Raw genomic sequence first — 20,157 nt, 5'->3', positions numbered from 1 at the left:
GCTGTGTTCCATCTGATCACAAAAAATGGATTTCCATTTGAAAATTATCAAATGGAAGGGAAAAGTTCAGCAGGAGTTACCTGGGGTGCTTTAATTTGGTGTGCTTACCTTACTTTTTAGGTGTCTGCTGTGGGGAGAGGGGCTTTCTTTCATTCTACAAATCTAACAGGCCCTGTTTTCCAGATTTAAGTCTCAGATTTACAGGCGCCGTCCCGGTTTCTGATTTGATCCTGGAATGCCCTGCTTTTCCTATTTGCTTCAGAGAAACGATGGAGGGTATGAAGTTAAGTGACCCCTGAGCCAAGGAGATAAGTAACTATACAAATATATTTGAAGACAGCCCTGTATAGGGAAGTTTAATGTTTTATTATGTTTTTATAAACCGTATTTTTTGCTCTAAAAGACTCACTTTTTCCCTCCTAAAAAGTAAGGGGAAATGTGTGTGCGTCTTATGGAGCGAATGCAGGCTGCACAGCTATCCCAGAAGCCAGAACAGCAAGAGGGATTGCTGCTTTCACTGCGCAGCGATCCCTCTTGCTGTTCTGGCTTCTGGGATTCAGAATATTTTTTTTCTTGTTTCCCTCCTCCAAAAACTAGGTGCGTCTTGTCGTCTGGTGCGTCTTATAGAGCGAAAAATACAGTTTGTTGAAAGCTGCCCAGAGTCACTGGGGCAACCCAGCCAGACAGGCAGGGTATAAAAAGTGAAATTATTATTATTGAATAGGACGTCCCTATTTTCATCAGAGAAATGTTGGAGGCTATAAAATCAGTGGGCTGAATTCTGCATCCTTCCAAACTGCTCATTGAAAACCTTATGAAGTCCTTGCCTGTGCTTTCCTGTAAGTTTAGGAATGCACGGAAGACCGCCTACTGCTTGTATGGCAGCTGTTTGTTGTTGATTTCTTTAAAAAGGAAAATGGCAAATTAAGTCTTTTTATCGTTAAAGAAACCAGTGTGGATTATGAAAGGGAAAAGAAAAACTTCCCTTAATAATAACATAATTAGCACGTGGGGGTTGGAGTGAAGGGACCGGTTGCAAAATGGCTTTCTCTTGTTCCAAGGGCTGAGTTTGGGTCATTCAGCATCTAACTATGGCGTTTGTGTCGCGTGAGGTTTGTTTTTGGTGCCTGCTTGTGATCTGAATACAGATGGGCTATTTTGAGCCTGTATTTACAAACCTTTTCACTGTGTCACGGCCGGAGCTGTGATAAGTGGGAGTAGGGCCTGTGCCGATCTACTCAAGCCTGGCTAATTGTCCCAAATAGAACGGCTCACTAGAGTGGAAAATAGTCTCCATCTATCTAACTGAAGAAGATAATGACCTTTTAAATAACAGGAGCAATTTTATCTCAATACCTCAATTACTGTGAACTCTCAAAATGTCAAAGTGCCGGGCACTTTCAAAATAACTTAATTTAGACATTTATAGCTCTCAGACACTGCTAGTTTCTTATCTAACCTAATTATGGGTTGTTCAGGAAATGGCGAAGCATCCCAATTAATGTTATTTTTTATAGTGATACATAGGCATGGCCTTTGGCTTCCTCCCCCACCGTGGATGCTGTGATCTGCTCACAGGGCATTTTATTTCGTTCTCTTCCGGCAGATCATGCCGTCTTTCCAACACGGCCACTGTGGGGACCGCAGCCTTCCTGCATTGCTCAGGACTCCCTCGTGGAGCAGTCGTGCGCCCCACCTAGTAGAGGGGTGGGTATCTGGGGAGCAGAAAAGGCTGATCACACACCCTAAGAGTCGTAAGAGCCTTTTTTATTACAGTTACATACATGTTTGGAGGACACCATCAAGGAAAAGCTACCACTTAGTGGATGCAGTAGTTAAAGTAAAGGTAAAGGGACCCCTGACCATTAGGTCAAGTCGTGGCCAACTCTGGGGTTGCGGCGCTCATCTCGCTTTACTGGCCGAGGGAGCCGGTGTACAGCTTCTGGGTCATGTGGCCAGCATGACGAAGCCGCTTCTGGCGAACCAGAGCAGTGCAGGGAAACGCCGTTTACCTTCCCGCTGGAGCGGTACCTATTTATCTACTTGCACTTTGACGTGCTTTCGAACCACATCCAAGGATGTAGTAGTTATGTCCCCATAAATTCTTCTCTGTCCAATCTCTTACACTTGCGCCTTCTCCAGTGGGTGCATGCGCAGAAATTATGGGTGTGTATTGCATACCCTCCAACATTTCTCTGAGGAAAATAGGAGCGTCTCATTCCATAATATATAAATTTAATAAAGTATTTTTTTAAAAAAACAACAACATGCCATCGCAATCCCTGCCCATCATGGCTGGTAAAATCTAGCAAGAGGGGATTGACTGTGAGAAGGGAGCTTACAGTGAACCACACAGAGGGCCTTCTCAGTGGTGGCGCCCTCCCGCCAGATGTCAAGGAAATAAACAACTCTCTGACTTTTAGAAGATATCTGAAGGCAGCCCTGTTTAGGGAAGTTTTTAATGTTTGATGTTTTATCGCATTTTTAATATTCTGTTGAGAGTCGCCCAGAGTGGCTGGGGTATAAATAATAAATTATTATTATGATTGTGACCGGATGGGTCCTCCGGCCTCTGTCTCCCAACAAAGGTCTTTATACAGGGCACCCAAGGCAGTTTCCATACCAACATTGGTATCTGTATCACGGTGGCTTTGCTCCCACCAGCAGAAAAGTAGTTATGAAGAGATGGTTGCTTGGCTCCATAACTGTGGTGTTGAGGTATCCCACAAGGTTCCATTCTCTTATCTTATTTAACATTGATATGGAACTTTTGGGAGTTGTCTGCTGGGGATTTGAAAGTAAGCCCCATAGAGCTCAGTGGGACTTACATCTGAGGAAACGTGCTTAGGATCGCATCACTTTTTTGCTTTCCCGCAGTATTTTCTGATTGAACTAAGCAATTGGTACAGTGCACCCCCACCTTTCACTTGCCTGTTTCTGTGCTTTGAGTGGCAAGTCCCCTCCCCCATGTGAAATGAAGACACTGGACACAGTATTTAAGGTTAATGGGCATAAAAGGCCACAACTTTATTGATTACAGAATTGGAAGGTATTAGCCTTAGGCATTGGCTCCTATCAACTACCCGGCATGGGGACTGGGAAGGGTTGTCCACAAGCCGCGGGAGTCCTGTTGAAGTACGCCAACTAGGATCCCAACGGGTGTCACCGCTCTGGGGCGTGCCGGAGGCCCTTACCTCCCTAGGTTTCGGACAAGGCAACGCCCCCCGGAGTCCTCTACCGGACTACCCTTTTCTTTTTGGGGAAGGTGATGGCGTTTCCTTCCCCCTTCATTTGCATAACAATAGACCCCTGCCAATGCCTAACCGCCAACACCGAATAAGTTGTGACGTTTGCTACGGGGTAGGCGAAAAAACCAAAAGGCTCGAAGTGTGCCAACTTGGAAAAATTCCTACCAGGCCCCTTGCGGCGACCAACCGAAGTCCATAGCAAGGTCAAAGCTACCTAAAACCTAATGGGTGGGTGGGCTGGGAAAAAAACGCTCAGCTGGCAAGGGGCGAAGAGGGCGGTCCCCGGGCGTGCCTAGTCTTAAATAGGCTAGGCCCCACCTCCCCGGTCCGCCGATTGGCGGGCCGGGTCACCGACACACCTGGGGATTCCCTAGTCTTGCGGGGGCAATGGCCAGCCCCCGCGTGGGATGTGGGAGGGATTTCTGCCCGCAACCCCCTCTCCTCCCAGGTCGGAAATGGCTTTGCTTAAATTCTTCCTCATTGTGACTGGGTGCAACAACCAGCCGGTTTCCACGATGTTTGCTGTTCCCAGAAATGCTGGACAAGTAGAATATTGTTTATTTTGTTTATATCCCGCCTTTCCTCCAAGGACCTCAAGATGCTGTGCATGTTTCCCCCCTGTCTTCAGTTAATCCCCAAGACCACCCTGTGAGGTAGGTTAGGCTGAGAGTGAGTGACTGGCCCAAGGTCACCCAGTGTCCGAGCGGGGATTTGAACCCTTGTCTCCCGGGTCCCAGTCCAGCACTCTAACCCCTACACCACACTGGCTGTCTTGCATGGTGCTTGGCCAATTAGCATTGACTGGAGAAGAAGTCATGGAGAATCCACCTTCCTTGCCTTTATTGCGTGGAATGGCTCACATTAGGTATGAGAAGCGTTGTGTTTGTGTGTGACTCATTCCTTAAATGTGCGGGGAAACCAGTACAGACCCATTAGAAATTTTTAACCGGATGTACTCTTCGAGTTTTCCTGTTTAAGAAGACACCTTAAAATGGAAGAGTGGTCTAAAGAGGCGTGGGATATAGCTATTAATGCTAAGTTAACATGTGCTATTAAGGTAAGACTGGTGAAATGATTTTGAGGAGATACGGAAGGTATTTGTCAAATTTGCACTGTTAAAATGGAAAGGGGTCAAACCATCGGGAGGTTGGAGAGTTACAATGGAATGGTCTCGGGGGTGGGGGCGCACATTTTTATTTACTTTTTTATTATTACTTTGCAAAAAAAAATTGAAATAAAATAATAAGCTGGTGTCGGGGAGAAGACATCTTAGGAAAGGAGGGCATTGGTTGGTTGTAAATTAGAATAACGAAAGGCCGGAGGGCAATGTTACAGTTATTTAAAAATGAAAGAAAGCAAGTGAGACTTTGCTTGTAATGACCCTGCAATGGCATCCAGGCCAAACGAGCCAATTAGAGCGAAGTGCAATCAATTCCCACATCCTGGGATCTCTCGACAGGCAATCTCCCCTCCCGCGCTGTGTCCCCCCCCCACACACCTGTACCCGCCCATGCTAATGTGATTTACTCCTGTTTGCTGATGGTGATAAAGTTTAATGTGGAAGAACAAACTATATTTAGTCAAAGCTCCTCTCTCTTTCTCTCTTCGAACGGTAGGACACACAACATTAACGTTAACAGCCTGGTGGGGAGAGGCTAATGGAGGCACACTTGTTTCCATCTCAGCATAAGACCACAGTTTACCAATGACAGCAGAAGGATGAGGAGAAATATCATGACTCAGCAACGCAGCCAGATGCCAGGTTGTCCTAGAGAGGATGTCTGCCTTAAAAGAAAAACCCTTGCCATAAATTTCTATACCCCAAGGTTCCGAGGTGAGGCAGTCTCTTACTTTCAGAAAGTACCGTATTTTCCGCTCTATAAGACTCACCAGACCACAAGACGCACCTAGTTTTTGGAGGAGGAAAACAAGAAAAAAAATATCCTGAATCTCAGAAGCCAGAACAGCAAGAGGGATCGCTGCGCAGTGAAAGCAGCAAACCCTCTTGCTGTTCTGGCTTCTGGGATAGCTGCGCAGCCTGCATTCGCTCCATAAGACGCACCCGCATTTCCCCTTGCTTTTGAGGAGGGAAAAAGTGAGTCTTACAGAGCAAAAAATACAGTACTCCCTCTGGGAACTAGGCAGGCTGTCAGCAGGAAATGACATCATGGGGGAGTACTTCCTCTTAGCCCCCCGAACGAGCGTGAGTTCTGAAAACACGTCCCCTGCCTTCAGAATTCCCATCAGCTGATAGAGCAAAAAGATGAATGAGAAGCAAACCAGTACAACAGACATAAACATGATGTTATGTATATATTGGTGTCATGTAAGGTAATCTTAGAGGAAACGTGAGATGAATGTGCAAAACAACCAGCCAATGTGCACTTTCGCCAAGCCACACGGAGAATGTGCACATAATCAGCACCTGAACAGAAAACTGTTTGCATTCTCTGGGGATTTATGTATCTTTCCAACAAGGAGAACATGCATGTCCCAGGTGCATTTTGTACATTCTCTGGGCAATATGTGAAAACTTCGTGGCATATTTGAGAATGTGCATATGCTGCCAGAATTTGCACACATTTCCAAGTGCTCACAGGACAACAGTTTAATTTCCTGGTATCAAGTGGTTTGTAGTTTCTTGGGGACTTCTTCCCCACCCCCTTTTTGAAGATGGGAACCACATTTTCCCGCCGTCAGTCTGCAGGGACCTCACCTGTTCTCCAAGAATTCTCAAAGATTATAGAGAAAGGCTCTGAGATTACATCTGCAAATGTCGGTGTTTGGGAACCCAAAGGGGCAAGGAGCGGAGAAGTATCCTTGGATTGCAAAGTTCTCTGGGACATCGTCCCACATCTAGAAAACCGAGAACTGTGGCTCAACTGAGAAGCTGGAGCTGTGTCTTAGCATGGGGTGCTTTTGTAGCTAACTCCCATCATCAAAAAAGAATCAAAACGCTATTTAACATTAAAAGTGGGTGAAGTAGAGGGTTCACCACTCTCAGCTTCAAGCTTAAACAGGGCACCACATAGATTCTCAAGAAGAACAATTCTAAAGACCTTATAAAAAAAAACAAGACAGGAATGGAAGTAAAAAGAAAAGAAGAGAACGTTTTATCAATAAAGAACACAAAAAAGGAATTTAAATATGCCATCGAAAATAGGACCTGTCCTGGGTTTACATCTTGTTTTCTTCAAAGAGAATCTGAGCGTAAACAGTCATCGTAGGAATGCCTTGCGCTTCCTGGTGAGGTTTGATGAGTTCCAGTTCAGCATAGGTTAGATTCTCATCAGCGATTTTTGGCTGCAAAACACAATTGGAGAAGTGTGTCCATTCAATTGAGTTTACTGGGTAATTTGGCAGTCTGCCTTTTAGCAAACATGCGACAGCAGTAAAATGAACAACGGCAGCAGCAAAATAAATCTATGGCCCGGAGCCAGGGCTTCCCCGGTTACATATAGAATCAGTTCCTCAAACATGAATCAGAAGGTTGTATCCAACTGAGATTTATATAGAGTAGACCCGCCGAAATTAACGGATCCAAGTTAGCCATGTCCATTAAGCTCAGTGGGCTTACTCTGAGATGACTTAATCAACAGCACATGTTTACTCAGAAGTAAGTCCCACTGATTTAAATGGGGCTTAACTCCCAAGTAAGAATGCATAGGCCTGCAAGCTAAGATGTCTATTTTATAGGCAGAAATACAAAACTTGTGTGGAAAATGCCCAATTAAAATTAGATATATAAAAAGCCAACAAGCGGCAGCAAACCCAAAGTAGAACCACTTCTCCACCCTGGTCTTCAATATATAGCTCAACGGTGTTCTTCTGAATGTTCCCTGACCTATACTGAAACCTTCAGTACATAGTGCCTAGCACTCACCTAGAAGTCATGGTAACCTTACCGGGACATGTGCAGGAAAACCAAAATGCTTTACAAAGAAGAAGAAGAAGAGGAGTTTGGATTTGATATCCCGCTTTATCACTACCCTAAGGAGTCTCAAAGCGGCTAACAATCTCCTTTCCCTTCCTCCCCCACAATAAACACTCTGTGAGGTGAGTGGGGCTGAGAGACTTCAGAGAAGTGTGACTGGCCCAAGGTCACCCAGCAGCTGCATGTGGAGGAGCGGAGACGCGAACCCAGTTCACCAGATTACAAGTCTACTGCTCTTAACCACTACACCACACTGGCTCTCTATACAAAGCTATTGTACTACCAACTGTACTGTATGCCTGTGAAACAGGAACCACTTATAAACATCATCTCCAGCTCCTTGAAAGATTCCATCAACAATGCCTAAATATATATATAATATCACTTGGAAAGACAGGCAAACTAAATGTCAGTGTACTGGAAGACGCAAAGATGCGATGATTCTTCAACATCAACTTTGTTAGACTAGTCATGTTGTTCAGATGTCTGAATATCATCTTCCAAAGCAACCACTCTATTCCCAACTTAAGAATGGAAAGCGTAATGCTGGTGGTCAACAAAAGAGCTTTAAAGATGCTCTCATGGGAAATTATTATTTTTTAGTATAAACACCGACAACTGGGAAACACTGGCCTGTGAGCGCTCCAACTGGAGAACAGCCTTTACCAAAAGTGCCATGGACTTTGAAGACGCCTGAACCCAGGACGAAAGGGAGAAATGTGCCAAGAGGAAGGCACACTTGGCAAATCCTTATCGTGACCAACTCCCGCCCAGAAACCTATGTCCCCACTGTGGAAGGATTGGACTCCACAGTCACTTATGGACAAACTGTTAAGACCATATTCATGGAAGACAATCTGAGTTGGCTATGAGCGATCACAGAAGAAGAAGAAGAAGAAGAAGAAGAAGAAGAAGAAGAAGAAGAAGAAGAAGAAGAAGAAGAAGAAGGTAAACCTAGAAACCAGGTAGATCAGGGAGGTTACATTGGAACTCTCTTCACTGACATGCTCTCTTTCTGTCTGTGCTGTGATATATATTAGAATTCAGCCATGTCAGTCTCCATTTGGAGGGTTCAAGTAGTCTAATGCAGATGGTAAAGGTTTTCCATAGGCCTCACATATGAGGAAGCATGACTGGATGAACTCTAGAGTTCGGTTTCAGGAGGCTAGGCCCATTTAGCCTTTGTGTTTTGCTCTTGTGGGCACCTTCTGTTCATGCCAAACCAACAGGCCCCTTTCTTCCCCTCCTTGGTTACATTTCTCATTCCAAATCCATCCCAAAACATCATGAATCCAAAAACGGCCCTGCAACACCCAGCTCATGTAAATTTTAGAGCTAAGATTTATGAAATCACATTGTCCAGGTGCATTATTATATTATCTGGAAATTGCATTGTTTTCTTGGGTAGATTATCTCTTTATTCCTACTTTATTCTATTAAGTTTGGATATGAAAAATAACACTCGATTCTTCCAATACAGGTCACCGGGCAGCATTGGCTGATGTGTTACTTTCATACATTTTTATGATGTTCCTATAGTAAACATAATTTAATAAAGCCAAAACACACTAAATAAATAATTGCATCTAGAAAAGCAATAAAAGCAAATAAAATTAGTACTTTCATAAGTGGAAAAGGTACTTCAATTACTGCTACAAGCAACGGCGCACCATAAAATGTGTAGAATAATTTCCCTTATGCATATTTCCAGTATGTAATAATTTGATTGAAAATATGAGGAAACACACAGGAGGTTCAAAATTGTGGAGCACATACAGTTCTCAACAAAGGATGTGTAATAACTGAGCATGGGAGATACAGCTTTATCATAGCCCCTTTCCCAGGCAAAAATCAGAGGAGGGGTGTGTGTGCTGCCATTGTCTATCTTTAATTATATTTTGCCAAGTTTGCTTAGTTGGAAAGAGAATTTTGCGCGATGAAAGTTAAGATGAAACTTTCCCAGCGTGTAACCGCATAGGCTTCTCAGAACACCATTTTGACCTGGAAATTAAAGTAGCAACAGCTGCAACAAAATGGGCACCCAAACCCAACTGCTGGAGACAGCAGGAGGCCCTTGTGATTTCCCCCACCCCCCAAAAAATCTATTCTCGATGCTTTAGAAAGCACTTGTGAAGTATATCATGGAAGAAAAGATATTTGGGGCAGAAATGTAGAGCCAGGGACATCATCTCTGCTAATGTCCACGCCCAGAAAATGCCATAAAATTGGAACAGATGTTGGGGCAGCAAGGCAACGGGAAGAACGACCCTTTTTAATAGGGCTTCTCTTGATGGCCAACTGCAATTCACCATTGGCTCTTCTCTTCCTAATACAGTTGTGCCTTGGAAGTCGAACAGAATCTGTTCCAGGTCCATTTGACTTCCAAGACGTCCGAAAACCAAAGTGCGGCTTCCGATTGGCTGCTGGAAGCTCCCGCAGCCAATCGGAAGCCCCGTCGGACATTCGGCTTCCAGAAATAGTTTACAAACCGAAACAGTCACTTCTGGGTTTGCGACATTCAGGAGCCAAAACGTTCGGGAACTAAGCTGTTCGAAAACCAAGGTGTGACTGTACACAAACATGCTGGCGAATAGTTGTGGCAATCTTTGTTTCTCTTTCTGAAGCTGTTGGGTGGTGGTTAATAGTTTTCAGCATGTTTTTGCTGTTAATGGGGAAAGAGATGGGTACTTGACATGATTCATATGCCTGGCAGTTTCCAGCAACAGGAGAAAAGATATTGGCCTCTCGTAACTTTTTCTTTGAATGGAGAAAAGGCAGGTTGGGAATAGCAGTTGTGAACAAGCAAATGGCAAGGAAGAAGGGTGTTAACCAGCCCTCTCTGCTTAGTGTGGGTGATTTTAAGAGTCACCAAACACCTCTCCAAAGAGGGCCATCTGCAGTGCTAGACACTAGATTCATTCACCCATCAACACCAAGACTCGTGATTCTGGTGGGCCAGTCAGTGTAGACTACATGGAACTCAATAGACCAATGGTCTGACTTATGAAACTTCCTATGTTCCCAATCACTCCAAGGCTCCAGGCCCTGTGGAAGCACTCAAGGAAAGACTCACAAGGAGCAATGGGAAGGAAGAATCTGACACCATGACGCTGTCATGGTCACCGCAAAGATCCCCAAACTGCACTGTACCAATTGGGAGCCCAGTGCTGATTCTGAGGCCACCATGAAACTCTGCAGAGTCCCAATGTGGTCAGTAGGGCTGGGCGATAAAGCAATATTGATTTCATAATTTTGGACCTGTTGTGGGAAAACCCGTGAAGCCAGTCAATGCCTCAACAAAGCTCCATCCTTATTTCAGACCTTGTGATATATCAGTAGAGTTAAAGCTATGGTTTTCCCAGTAGTGATGTATGGAAGTGAGAGCTGGACCATAAAGAAGGCTGATCGCCGAAGAATTGATGCTTTTGAATTATGGTGCTGGAGGAGACTCTTGAGAGTCCCATGGACTGCAAGAAGACCAAACCTCTCCATTCTGAAGAAAATCAGCCCTGAGTGCTCACTGGAAGGACAGATCCTGAAGCTGAGGCTCCAATACTTTGGCCACCTCATGAGAAGAGAAGACTCCCTGGAAAAGACCCTGATGATGGGAAAGATGGGGGGCACAAGGAGAAGGGGACGGCAGAGGACTAGATGGTTGGATAGTGTTCTCAAAGCTACCAGCATGAGTTTGACCAAACTGCGGGAGGCAGTGGAAGACAGGGGAGCCTGTCGTGCCCTGGTCAAGGGGGTCACAAAGAGTCGGACACGACTAAACAACAACAACAACATATCATGATGTTGTAAAACGGGTATCGCCCAGCCCTAATGGTCAGTACTTTTCTTTCTGCCTCCAAATAATTGGGGGGAGCCATAGAAAATCACTTTTGTGGGAGCGAATCAGCCCCATGGGCCAGCAGTTGACCACCTCTGCTGTAGTCTGTGGGAAAGGTTAGGAAATGACAATGTTGCCAATTGTTCTGGCAGTCCAGTCTCATCATTTGATGAGGCCCTGAGACACTGTGTACCTAGTTTGTTATTACATTTTGTAATGGGCAAAATAGAGGCGTGTGCATTTGGTGGAGGCCATATGCATTTCCATTTTGTATATTTCCTTTTTTAAAAAATGGAAGTATTAGCTATATATATCTGCAACTAAACAGCAAAAGTCATCTAGCACAATATCTGCATATTATTATTACTATTATTATTATTATTTTAAAAAATAGCCAATATGTGTACTGCAATTCTCCATTAACATTTTTGTATTAGGGAAAACTGTACAAATTGGGGGGTTGGGGGGGTGGGAGAAGTGTCATCTGTAAAAACTGTGTGAGTGTGTTTGTGGGCGGGTGGGTTAAACTCCCTATATCTAAAGTGCTCCTTTACATTTTACCAAAACTAATAGGCATGAAATCTGATCCTGAATCACTGCAAGCTTGTCAACTTCAGAACCAAGCCTTCCCTGCTATTTTAGGCAGACCCAGAATTTATTTTGGAAAGGGAGAAGTTTAAAAAGTGCTTACACACACAGTCTGGCAGAAGGATACATTCAAGTTACACATACAGAATCCTTGCCAGCTGTGCTGGCAGCTGTTGAGAGGGGGAGCAGAATTTCGCCCTCCCTGCTGTACATCTCCTTCCCTTGCTAAACAGCTGATGGGCACCATTCTGTAACTTCTCAGAGGTTTCAAGTGAATGGTAAAGGTAAAGGGACCCCTGACCATTAGGTCCAGTCGTGACCAACTCTGGGGTTGGGGCGCTCATCTCGCTTTATTGGTCGAGGGAGCCGGCGTACAGCTTCTGGGTCATGTGGCCAGTATGACTAAGCCGCTTCTGGCGAACCAGAGCAGTGCACGGAAACGCCGTTTACCTTCCCACGGGAGTGGTACCTATTTATCCACTTGCACTTTGACAGGAGCAGGGACCGAACAACAGGAGCTCACCCTGTTACGGGGATTCGAACCGCCAACCTTCTGATCAGCAAGTCCTAGACTCTGTGGTTTAACCCACAGCGCCACCCGCGTGAATAGGAGGTCTTTAAAAAGTGGGTACTAAGGCATTTTTCCTGGGCCACAAATGAAGGCGCCCACCTGATATCTAATCTATGGTCTACCTTCCAACTAAAATGAGCTATGCACCTAGAAGGTACAAGCAAAACCTGTCACTATAATTGGGAGGGAATCCTATCCACACAATAATCTGGGTGAAAGTGAGAATTGGATATGCCTTTGTGGGGCTACTTACCAGAAGGACTTTCCTTTGTGGTTTCAGAAGCTTGGGCTTGGGGAAAGAGGTGGATATTGGTGCTGTAAAGGTAAGAACAGAACGGCGAGGAATTACTCCTTCTTTCTGCAAACTGGGTTCCTTCTAGGACATGCAGAAACACTCCTAAGCTTTGACTCAGGGAAAACCTGCCAAAATAATGGAAAAGCAAGGCAAACAGCAGTCCAGATTCAACAGTTTGCGCACAGGAATGCACTGCCTTGCCTAGCAATCTGCACCATCTGCTCAAAAAAGCAGGGTTTTCCAACCACAGCCTTGTGGTCAAAGAGATTGCAATGTTCACACAAAGAACCAAAAGTCCTTATTAAAAACAAACAAACCCATAGCTTTAAAGGGCTAAAAGAAACAGTGGCACCCTGAAAATCAAGGCACAGGCACCCTGATTGATCCAGGAACCACCTTCAAACCAAAGCTTCCATCTCCAGGCCATGGGTCCAAGCCCCATGTTGGGCAAAAGATTCCTGCCTTGCAGGGGGTTGGACTAGATGATCCTTCTGGTCCCACATAGATTCAAGATGATTCTATGTAGAGCATCCCACGCCAGTTGAAGAATTCCCTGCAGAAGAACTTGCACAACTAATATCCCGTCCTCATCCAGTTACCACTTGGGGAATCTTTCTGAAAAATGAGTAATTTTCCTCATCAGTTGCTTGGATGAAATAATAAAAAAATTCCTTCCAGTAGCACCTTAAAGACCAACTAAGTTAGTTCTTGGTATGAGCTTTCGTGTGCATGCACACTTCTTCAGATACCAAGAACTAACTTAGTTGGTCTTTAAGGTGCTACTGGAAGGAATTTTTTTATTTTGACTATGGCAGACCAACACGGCTACCTATCTACTACTGGAACCTTGGATGAAATAGTAAGGCTTGGATTCACCACCACCCTACCTATCAAACAACCAGTTGGTGCAATTATTACTTTTGGAAGACTGCTTTCTGTGCATGCAGCTCCACTTGCTGTGTGAGAGTAAATTAAAGTTGGATCGGGGCCAAACCTGGGACGTACTGGAGTTGATCTCGCATGGGTGCTGCTGTAGCAGCAGGTAGATCAAGGGTGAAGAATTGGAACTGGCCTACCTGTCAGTCATCTGACACCAGTTGATTGTCACCTGTCAGATTTCAAAGGGTGATGTCAGATGGTATCAGAGGAACTGCTGATCAGAGGTTACCACAATCTCCTTTGAAGACACGCTTTCAATAGGCTGATGGCACTGGGAGCATTGCCGTCAAAGGGACCAGCTATAACTGCTGACTGGTGCTAATAGTGAGCCCCTTTTAAAGTTCATTTAGAACTCTCTCCTGATGCACCAATATCCTTTTGTTGTTGCTGCTGCATGGTGCGCACTGTCAGGAGCTTGTCCTACACTCGAGTAGGACCCTGGCAGAGACACATGCCCAACTGGCATGTTCTCTCCCTCCTGGTCGACTGTTCGGGAGCTTCAAAAGCTTTCTTCAGCCCGAACATCACAGTGACCGATGCCAACAGACATCGGCACACTTAGGGATTCACAGAGTTTTCGCAGTTCGTGTAACAGAACTCAGCATTTTGGCTAATCTACTTTTATTTACATATAAACATACACAGAGCACTGCAACATGGCTCCCTCCCTCTCTAGCATCAGGCAGCAAAGCGAAAGAACAAAGGACAATAGTCCCACTTCACTGAACACAGTAACACAAACATCCTGTCTCCGTCACTTCCCACTCTGTGGAGTCAAAACGTACACGGTCATGTGATAGACAACAATCCCATGACTGCAATCATGGAGCAGGAATTCTAACATGTGGATCAGTAAACTATGCTGGAAAAAAGATGCAAACCAAAAACTGACACATCTTCCAGTTCTGGAGTTCATCTGATGTTCTTTAGGACAAACCAGAAGGCTGGTCGAGTCAAACATGAGAAAGAAGCAACTCGCAGACCAACCATGAAACTGAACAAGGGTTGTCCACCCATTGCCAATTCTGGACTGCGAAGATTTGGTAACTTTCGCCTTGGCCACTACTTTGGACCCAGCAAACCACCCACCACAACATGCAGCTCAGGAGGTACCACACACCTTTCGCAGGGATGGCAGGTGGCTGCTCAACTTTCTTCTTCTTCTTCTTCTTGATTTTCACAGGCTGTTCTGGAGACAAGCTTGTCACACTGGTGACCGTTTCCCCTAAGCTGAGAAACAAGAGAACCTGGTGAATAGAGAGCAGGAGAAGAAAAGCACATAAAACCTTCTCTGGGATGTTTAATTCAAGGTTCATTTTAAAAGGGTAGTCTCTTCTCCAAAACCTTAACCAATATCTGCCTTATTAACTATCTCTCTCTCTTGAGTTTTTGTTGGTTTTCAGTTGTCTCTGCATCATCTGATGAACCTTCATCACTGTATTCTTACGAAGACCAGCTAAGCATGCCAGTGTGGAGGCTGAATTTTTATGAAGTCACCAAACATTATATTCCCTCCTGGTTGCCCCAAGATAGGGATACAAACTAGTGGTTAGCTTCCATTTATTGTGAATAATTTCAATCAAAGCAAATGCAGAAATGGGATATCCATTATTAGGAAGACGTTTCTCAAGGGGAAAACAGATGTGATAATATTTTGGACCACAACTTCCATGCTAGTTGGGGCTGATGGGAGTTGTAGTCTTCGCCCAAAATATCTGGAGGCCACCAAGTTGGCAAAAGCTGATCTAAAATGGCTTACACACACATTCACTGCTCTGAAATCACATTACGGATTTCCACCACAACATCTACCACACTTATGTTTCTCTTGGTCTTCCCCCCTAAATTTGATTCAACTTTATTATTACAAGCACTGATGGAGTTTATTGTATCTTCCCCTCTCAGGACACTATGAGAAGTTTGACTCCCCCCCCCCCATGTTTTATTTACATTAAATTGTTTGTTTTTAAGTATTTATAACCTGCTCTTCACTGAATATTTCAATCCCAGAGCAGGGAAGCGATGAAATGAAATAGTAATATGAATGTACAGCTAGCAATATACAAAAATTACAGAATCCATGAAAGCCAGTCCAATGAATAAAACAAATTAATTGCTCCAAAATAAAATAAAAATTTCCAATTTAACCTTGTATCACTATAGTAATTTACACAGAGGCATAGTTTATACAGAAAGCAGAATCAAGAATACTGTTCCTGGACCTCAAAACCACTAATATTTTTGTGCTCCCCTAGAAGAGCAACTTCCTGTGCTTAGAAAATCAGTACATCTGGGAATAAACTGGGCTAAAATATTTCCCTAAGGCTAGCATAGGCCAGCTCGACCCTCCAGATGTTTTGGGACTACAACTCCCATCATCCCTGACCATTGGTCCTGCTAGCTAGGGATGATGGGAGTTGTAGTCCCAAAACATCTGGAGGGCCGAGTTTACCTATACCTGCCCTAAGGTTTAAGTATTTTACTTGCAGGGAGAATTTTATCGGCAGGAGGTGGAGAGCATTCAACTATAGTCTGAAGTGGTGTAGTCCAATGGTTGGCAACCTAAGGCCCATGGGCCACAAGTGGGCCACGGGGGTCGTTTTACTAGCCCACGAGCCCCTCCCGAACCGAGCTGCCCGGGTTTGGGGTTTCGGAGACAGTCATTGGGGTTTGATACTGCTTGTCTTTAACCTGTTTATCGTGCTGGTTCTGCTGCTGTTTATTGGCACTGTTCAGTGTTTCCTAAACTTGGGTACTACTCAACCGACAAGCAGTTGGCTGGAGCCACTTTGGATTCAGATGTGGAATGGGACCTCAGGAGAGTAGGTCCTCATGGAGTTCCTATGTATGAAGCACCAGTAGGTTAAAGATCTTCATGACCAGTGAATGGAATTATTTATGCACAGGTCATACTGATCTTCCCAAGAAACCTGGAGCGTGTGAGAACTAGTGGAAATGCATATTAGAGAAGCTCTGGGAGACCCAAAGGCACCTGCCGCTTCCACTTACAAGAACTGGGAGAAGAGCAACCTTTTCTCGGCATTTGTCGTACAATTTTAGCGGTCTAATACTGGGGCTCTCCAAAGAATACAGTGGTGCCCCGCAAGACGAATGCCTCGCAAGATGGAAAACTCGCTAGACGAAAGAGTTTTCCGTTTTGGAGGTGCTGTGCAAAACGAATCTCCTATGGGCTTGCTTCGCAAGACGAAAATGTCTTGCGAGTTCCTGCAGTTTTTCCCCCCTTCCCCCCTTTTTCTAAGCCGCTAAGCCGCTTATCAGCTGATCCGATAAGCCGCTAAAAGCCGCTAATAGCGCTAATCCGTCAATGGGCTTGCTTCGCAAGATGAAAAAACCGCTAGACGAAGAGAATCACAGAACAGATTCTTTTCGTCTTGCGAGGCACCACTGTACCGTATTTTTCACTCTATAGGACACACTTTTCCCCCTCCAAAAATTGAGGGGAAATGTTTGTGCGCCCTATGGAGCGAATGCAGGCTCCTTGGCTTCAGCGAAAGCAACGCGAAGCCTCCGAAGCGCAGAGGGAGCGTTCCCTTCGCGCTCTGGAGGCTTCGCGTTGCTTTCGCTCTTTGGTGCTCTTTGGGGCTGTGGGGGGACATAAGATTTTTTTCCTTGATTTCCCCCTCTAAAAACTAGGCGCGCCCTATGGTCCGGTGCGCCCTATGGAGCTAAAAATACAGTACTTCCTGGTACAGGCTCTACAAGCTCAGAACCAGGTCAGCCAGGACATTCTGGTTTGCCTGCTCAGCCTCATCTAAGATAGAAGAAGGACCTCCATTAGGGGATTCCTTGATCTGATGCCTCCTTGGCAGAGCACGGTATGGCCTTGCTAAGAATTCCATCGGTGGGGATGTGGAGTTGCTTGTTCTGCATCCTGCGAAAGAAGGCTTTCAAGGTGAGGCAAGCTCCTTTAAAAAGGCCATTAATCCACATGATTGGTTCTGGCAAAGATGGAAAGTTGCCATGTCCTCATGGACTTGACAAAAGGGAGCTTCATTCTTATGACAGCAAGTTATTGGCATCTTAGGGACGCGGGTGGCACTGTGGGTAAAACCTCAGCGCCTAGGGCTTGCCGATCGCATGGTCGGCGGTTCGAATCCCTGCGGCGGGGTGAGCTCCCGTCTTCGGTCCCAGCTCCTGCCCACCTAGCAGTTCAAAAGCACCCCTAAAAGTGCAAGTAGATAAATAGGTACCGCTTTCTAGCGGGAAGGTAAATGGTGTATCCGTGTGCTGCGCTGGTGCCGGTTCGCCGGAGCAGCTTCGTCACACTGGCCACGTGACCCGGAAGTGTCTCCGGACAGCGCTGGCCCTCGGCCTCTTAAGTGAGATGGGCGCACAACCCTAGAGTTGGACACGACTGGCCCGTACGGGCAGGGGTTCCTTTACCTTTACTATTGGCATCTTCCTCCATCATTAGGGTCCACTGCCTTGGAGGCAAGGGACCCAACGAGGGTATTTTAAGATATGGTTACCAGATTTTTTCCAATGAATCCGGGGACACTTTTTTTTTTTTTTGAAGCTGAGTAGCAACAGGGAATCAGCAGTGAGGATGGTGAGGCAAAAGACCCTGGGCCCAAGCACACATGCGTATTGTATAAAGGTGCAAAGCCCTCCTTTTGCAGCCTGTGAAACATAAATGCGTAGTTTTTAAAGAACTGGGCAACGGTGCACTGCCCACCCATGACTAACCTTTTTATTATATGTTAAGATATATATTTGTGAGACAGAAAATAAGCGAAGCAATCCGTAAAATCTATTTGGAGACAGATAAAACAAGATTATATGTCTTGTCTCCTTTTCCTACCTGTTCTGGGAACACTTCACCAAGTAATGTTTCACTGTGAAAAACAGTGGAGAAAGAAAAGTAGGGGAGAAAGAAAGGCATTGTTTAAGCAATTGCCATCTTCATCTTCTTGTTACTCAAAAAGGTGGAACAGAGGAAAAAGCACATTCTTCATTCAGGCAGTGGCCAGCTAGGTAGGCCTATGACGCAAAGCCACAGGACAAGTCAAAGGCAGTGTTTCCCTCTTCTCTGGTCCACAGGATGAGACCCCACTTGCCTGCGGACTATCTCGCCAGAGTGGTGCATGCTCTGGTTATCTCCCACTTGGACTACTGCAATGCACTCTTTGTGGGGCTACCTTTGAAGGTGACTCAGAAACTGCAATTAATCCAGAATGCGGCAGGTGACTGGGAGTGGCCGCTGAGACCATATAACACTGGTCCTGAAAGACCTACATTGGCTCCCAGTATGTTTCCGAGCACAATTCAAAGTGTTGGTGCTGACCTTTAAAGCCCTAAACGGCCTCGGCCCAGTACACCTGAAGGAGCGTCTCCACCCCCATCGCTCAGTCCGGACACTGAGGTCCAGCGCTGAGGGCCTTCTGGCAGTTCCCTCACTGCGAGAAGTGAGGTTACAGGGAACCAGGCAGAGGGCCTTCTTGGTGGTGGCGCCCACCCTGTGGAATGCCCCCCCCCATCAGATGTCAAGGAAATAAGCAACTATCTTACTAGACATCTGAAGGCAGCCCTGTTTAGAGAAGTTTTTAATGTTTAATGCTGTATTGTGTTTTTAATATTTGGCTGGGAGCCGCCCAGAGAGGCTGGGAAAACCCAGTCAGATGGGAGAGGTATTAATAAATTATTATTATTATTATTATTATTATTATTATTATTATTCCTACTACTATAGATTTTCTCAGCAGAATGTACGAAGGAAGCTTCAAGTGTATTTGAGAGAGAGAGAGGAAGAAAGAAATATTATCTGCAAAATCAGAATTCTGATAATGCTATAACAAACAAATTACAATGTTGTGGCATGTTTCTCACAAGGCTAGTAGTTAATCAAGCAAAATACTGCCATCATAAAGATAAAAAGCAAAGAAATGTGAATAAAAACAAATTGCATTTGCCTTAAAGTTATGAGTTAAATTTCTCCCAATAACAGTTCATTGCCTCTTCATTATTCCAAAAGAAAACTGGGAAGCCCACTTCTCTGTTCATTTGCTATCCTGTTGTCTACCTGCCTTCCTCATACTTCTGATATGGCACGTCCCAATTTCTTCGGCTCCCAAATATTTGCAATCCATGAATCGGTCATAGGCAACCTAGCTCTCTTCCGGGAATAGCAAACAGCCATACAAGGCTGCCGTCAGTGAGTAAACGGTCATTTACAAATCGTCTGTTAGAACTGTCCCTTTAAGATAGCAAAATGATATTACTAAAGGTTCTTTTGGCAGACCATATCTCATGGAGGTTTTAATTTATGCTAAAATAGAACCCCAGAAGATGTTGATCTGGGAGCATTATCAGAGAATATATCCTTTGTTCCTGAAGCTCTGGCGTTTCAAATATTGATCTAGCATTAGGAAATATTTGATTCAATTTTGCTGGTGTCAGATACTATCTCCATAATAACTGAGAGGAATTCTCTTTAACATGTATAATTCATACGCGTTGTGAGTTGGGGAAGGCTTTAATAGAAACAGAGTAATAAAAACAAACCCAAAACAGTAATGTGCATGGAAATGGGTGGTGAATTGTGAGTACTGTTAAACAGCTCTAAAAACAAAACAAAAAACCAAATGGGGGTTGGACTAGATGACCCTTGAGGTCCCTTCTAACAATTCTATGATTCATTAAATGAAAAGCAAAAATGTGACTATGTGCAAAACTATATGGCAAGATATGTTGTTGTTGTTTAGTAGTTTAGTCGTGTCTGACTCTTCGTGA

At 44.8% G+C, this 20,157-nt stretch overlaps 1 protein-coding gene across 1 annotated transcript in view; it reads right to left on the bottom strand.

Annotated features, from left to right (window-relative positions):
- Positions 1 to 6,332: 6,332 nt before the first annotated feature.
- The window catches only part of VSTM4 (V-set and transmembrane domain containing 4), a 31,111-nt gene continuing 17,286 nt past the window's right edge, over positions 6,333 to 20,157 (bottom strand). Inside the window, exons 5-8 of the mRNA XM_083505502.1 lie at positions 18,230 to 18,263; positions 14,528 to 14,637; positions 12,427 to 12,488; positions 6,333 to 6,551 (exon numbers count right to left, since the gene is read on the bottom strand). Of these exons, the coding sequence (XP_083361628.1) occupies positions 6,426 to 6,551; positions 12,427 to 12,488; positions 14,528 to 14,637; positions 18,230 to 18,263 (332 nt within the window). The 3' untranslated portion in view covers positions 6,333 to 6,425. The remainder of the gene's footprint in view (positions 6,552 to 12,426; positions 12,489 to 14,527; positions 14,638 to 18,229; positions 18,264 to 20,157) is intronic.

The sequence above is a fragment of the Podarcis liolepis genome (assembly GCF_965112155.1).
Source record: "Podarcis liolepis genome assembly, chromosome: 5".
In the NCBI taxonomy this organism is placed as follows: domain Eukaryota; kingdom Metazoa; phylum Chordata; class Lepidosauria; order Squamata; family Lacertidae; genus Podarcis; species Podarcis liolepis.
This window is presented reverse-complemented; position numbering and strand designations above follow the sequence as displayed.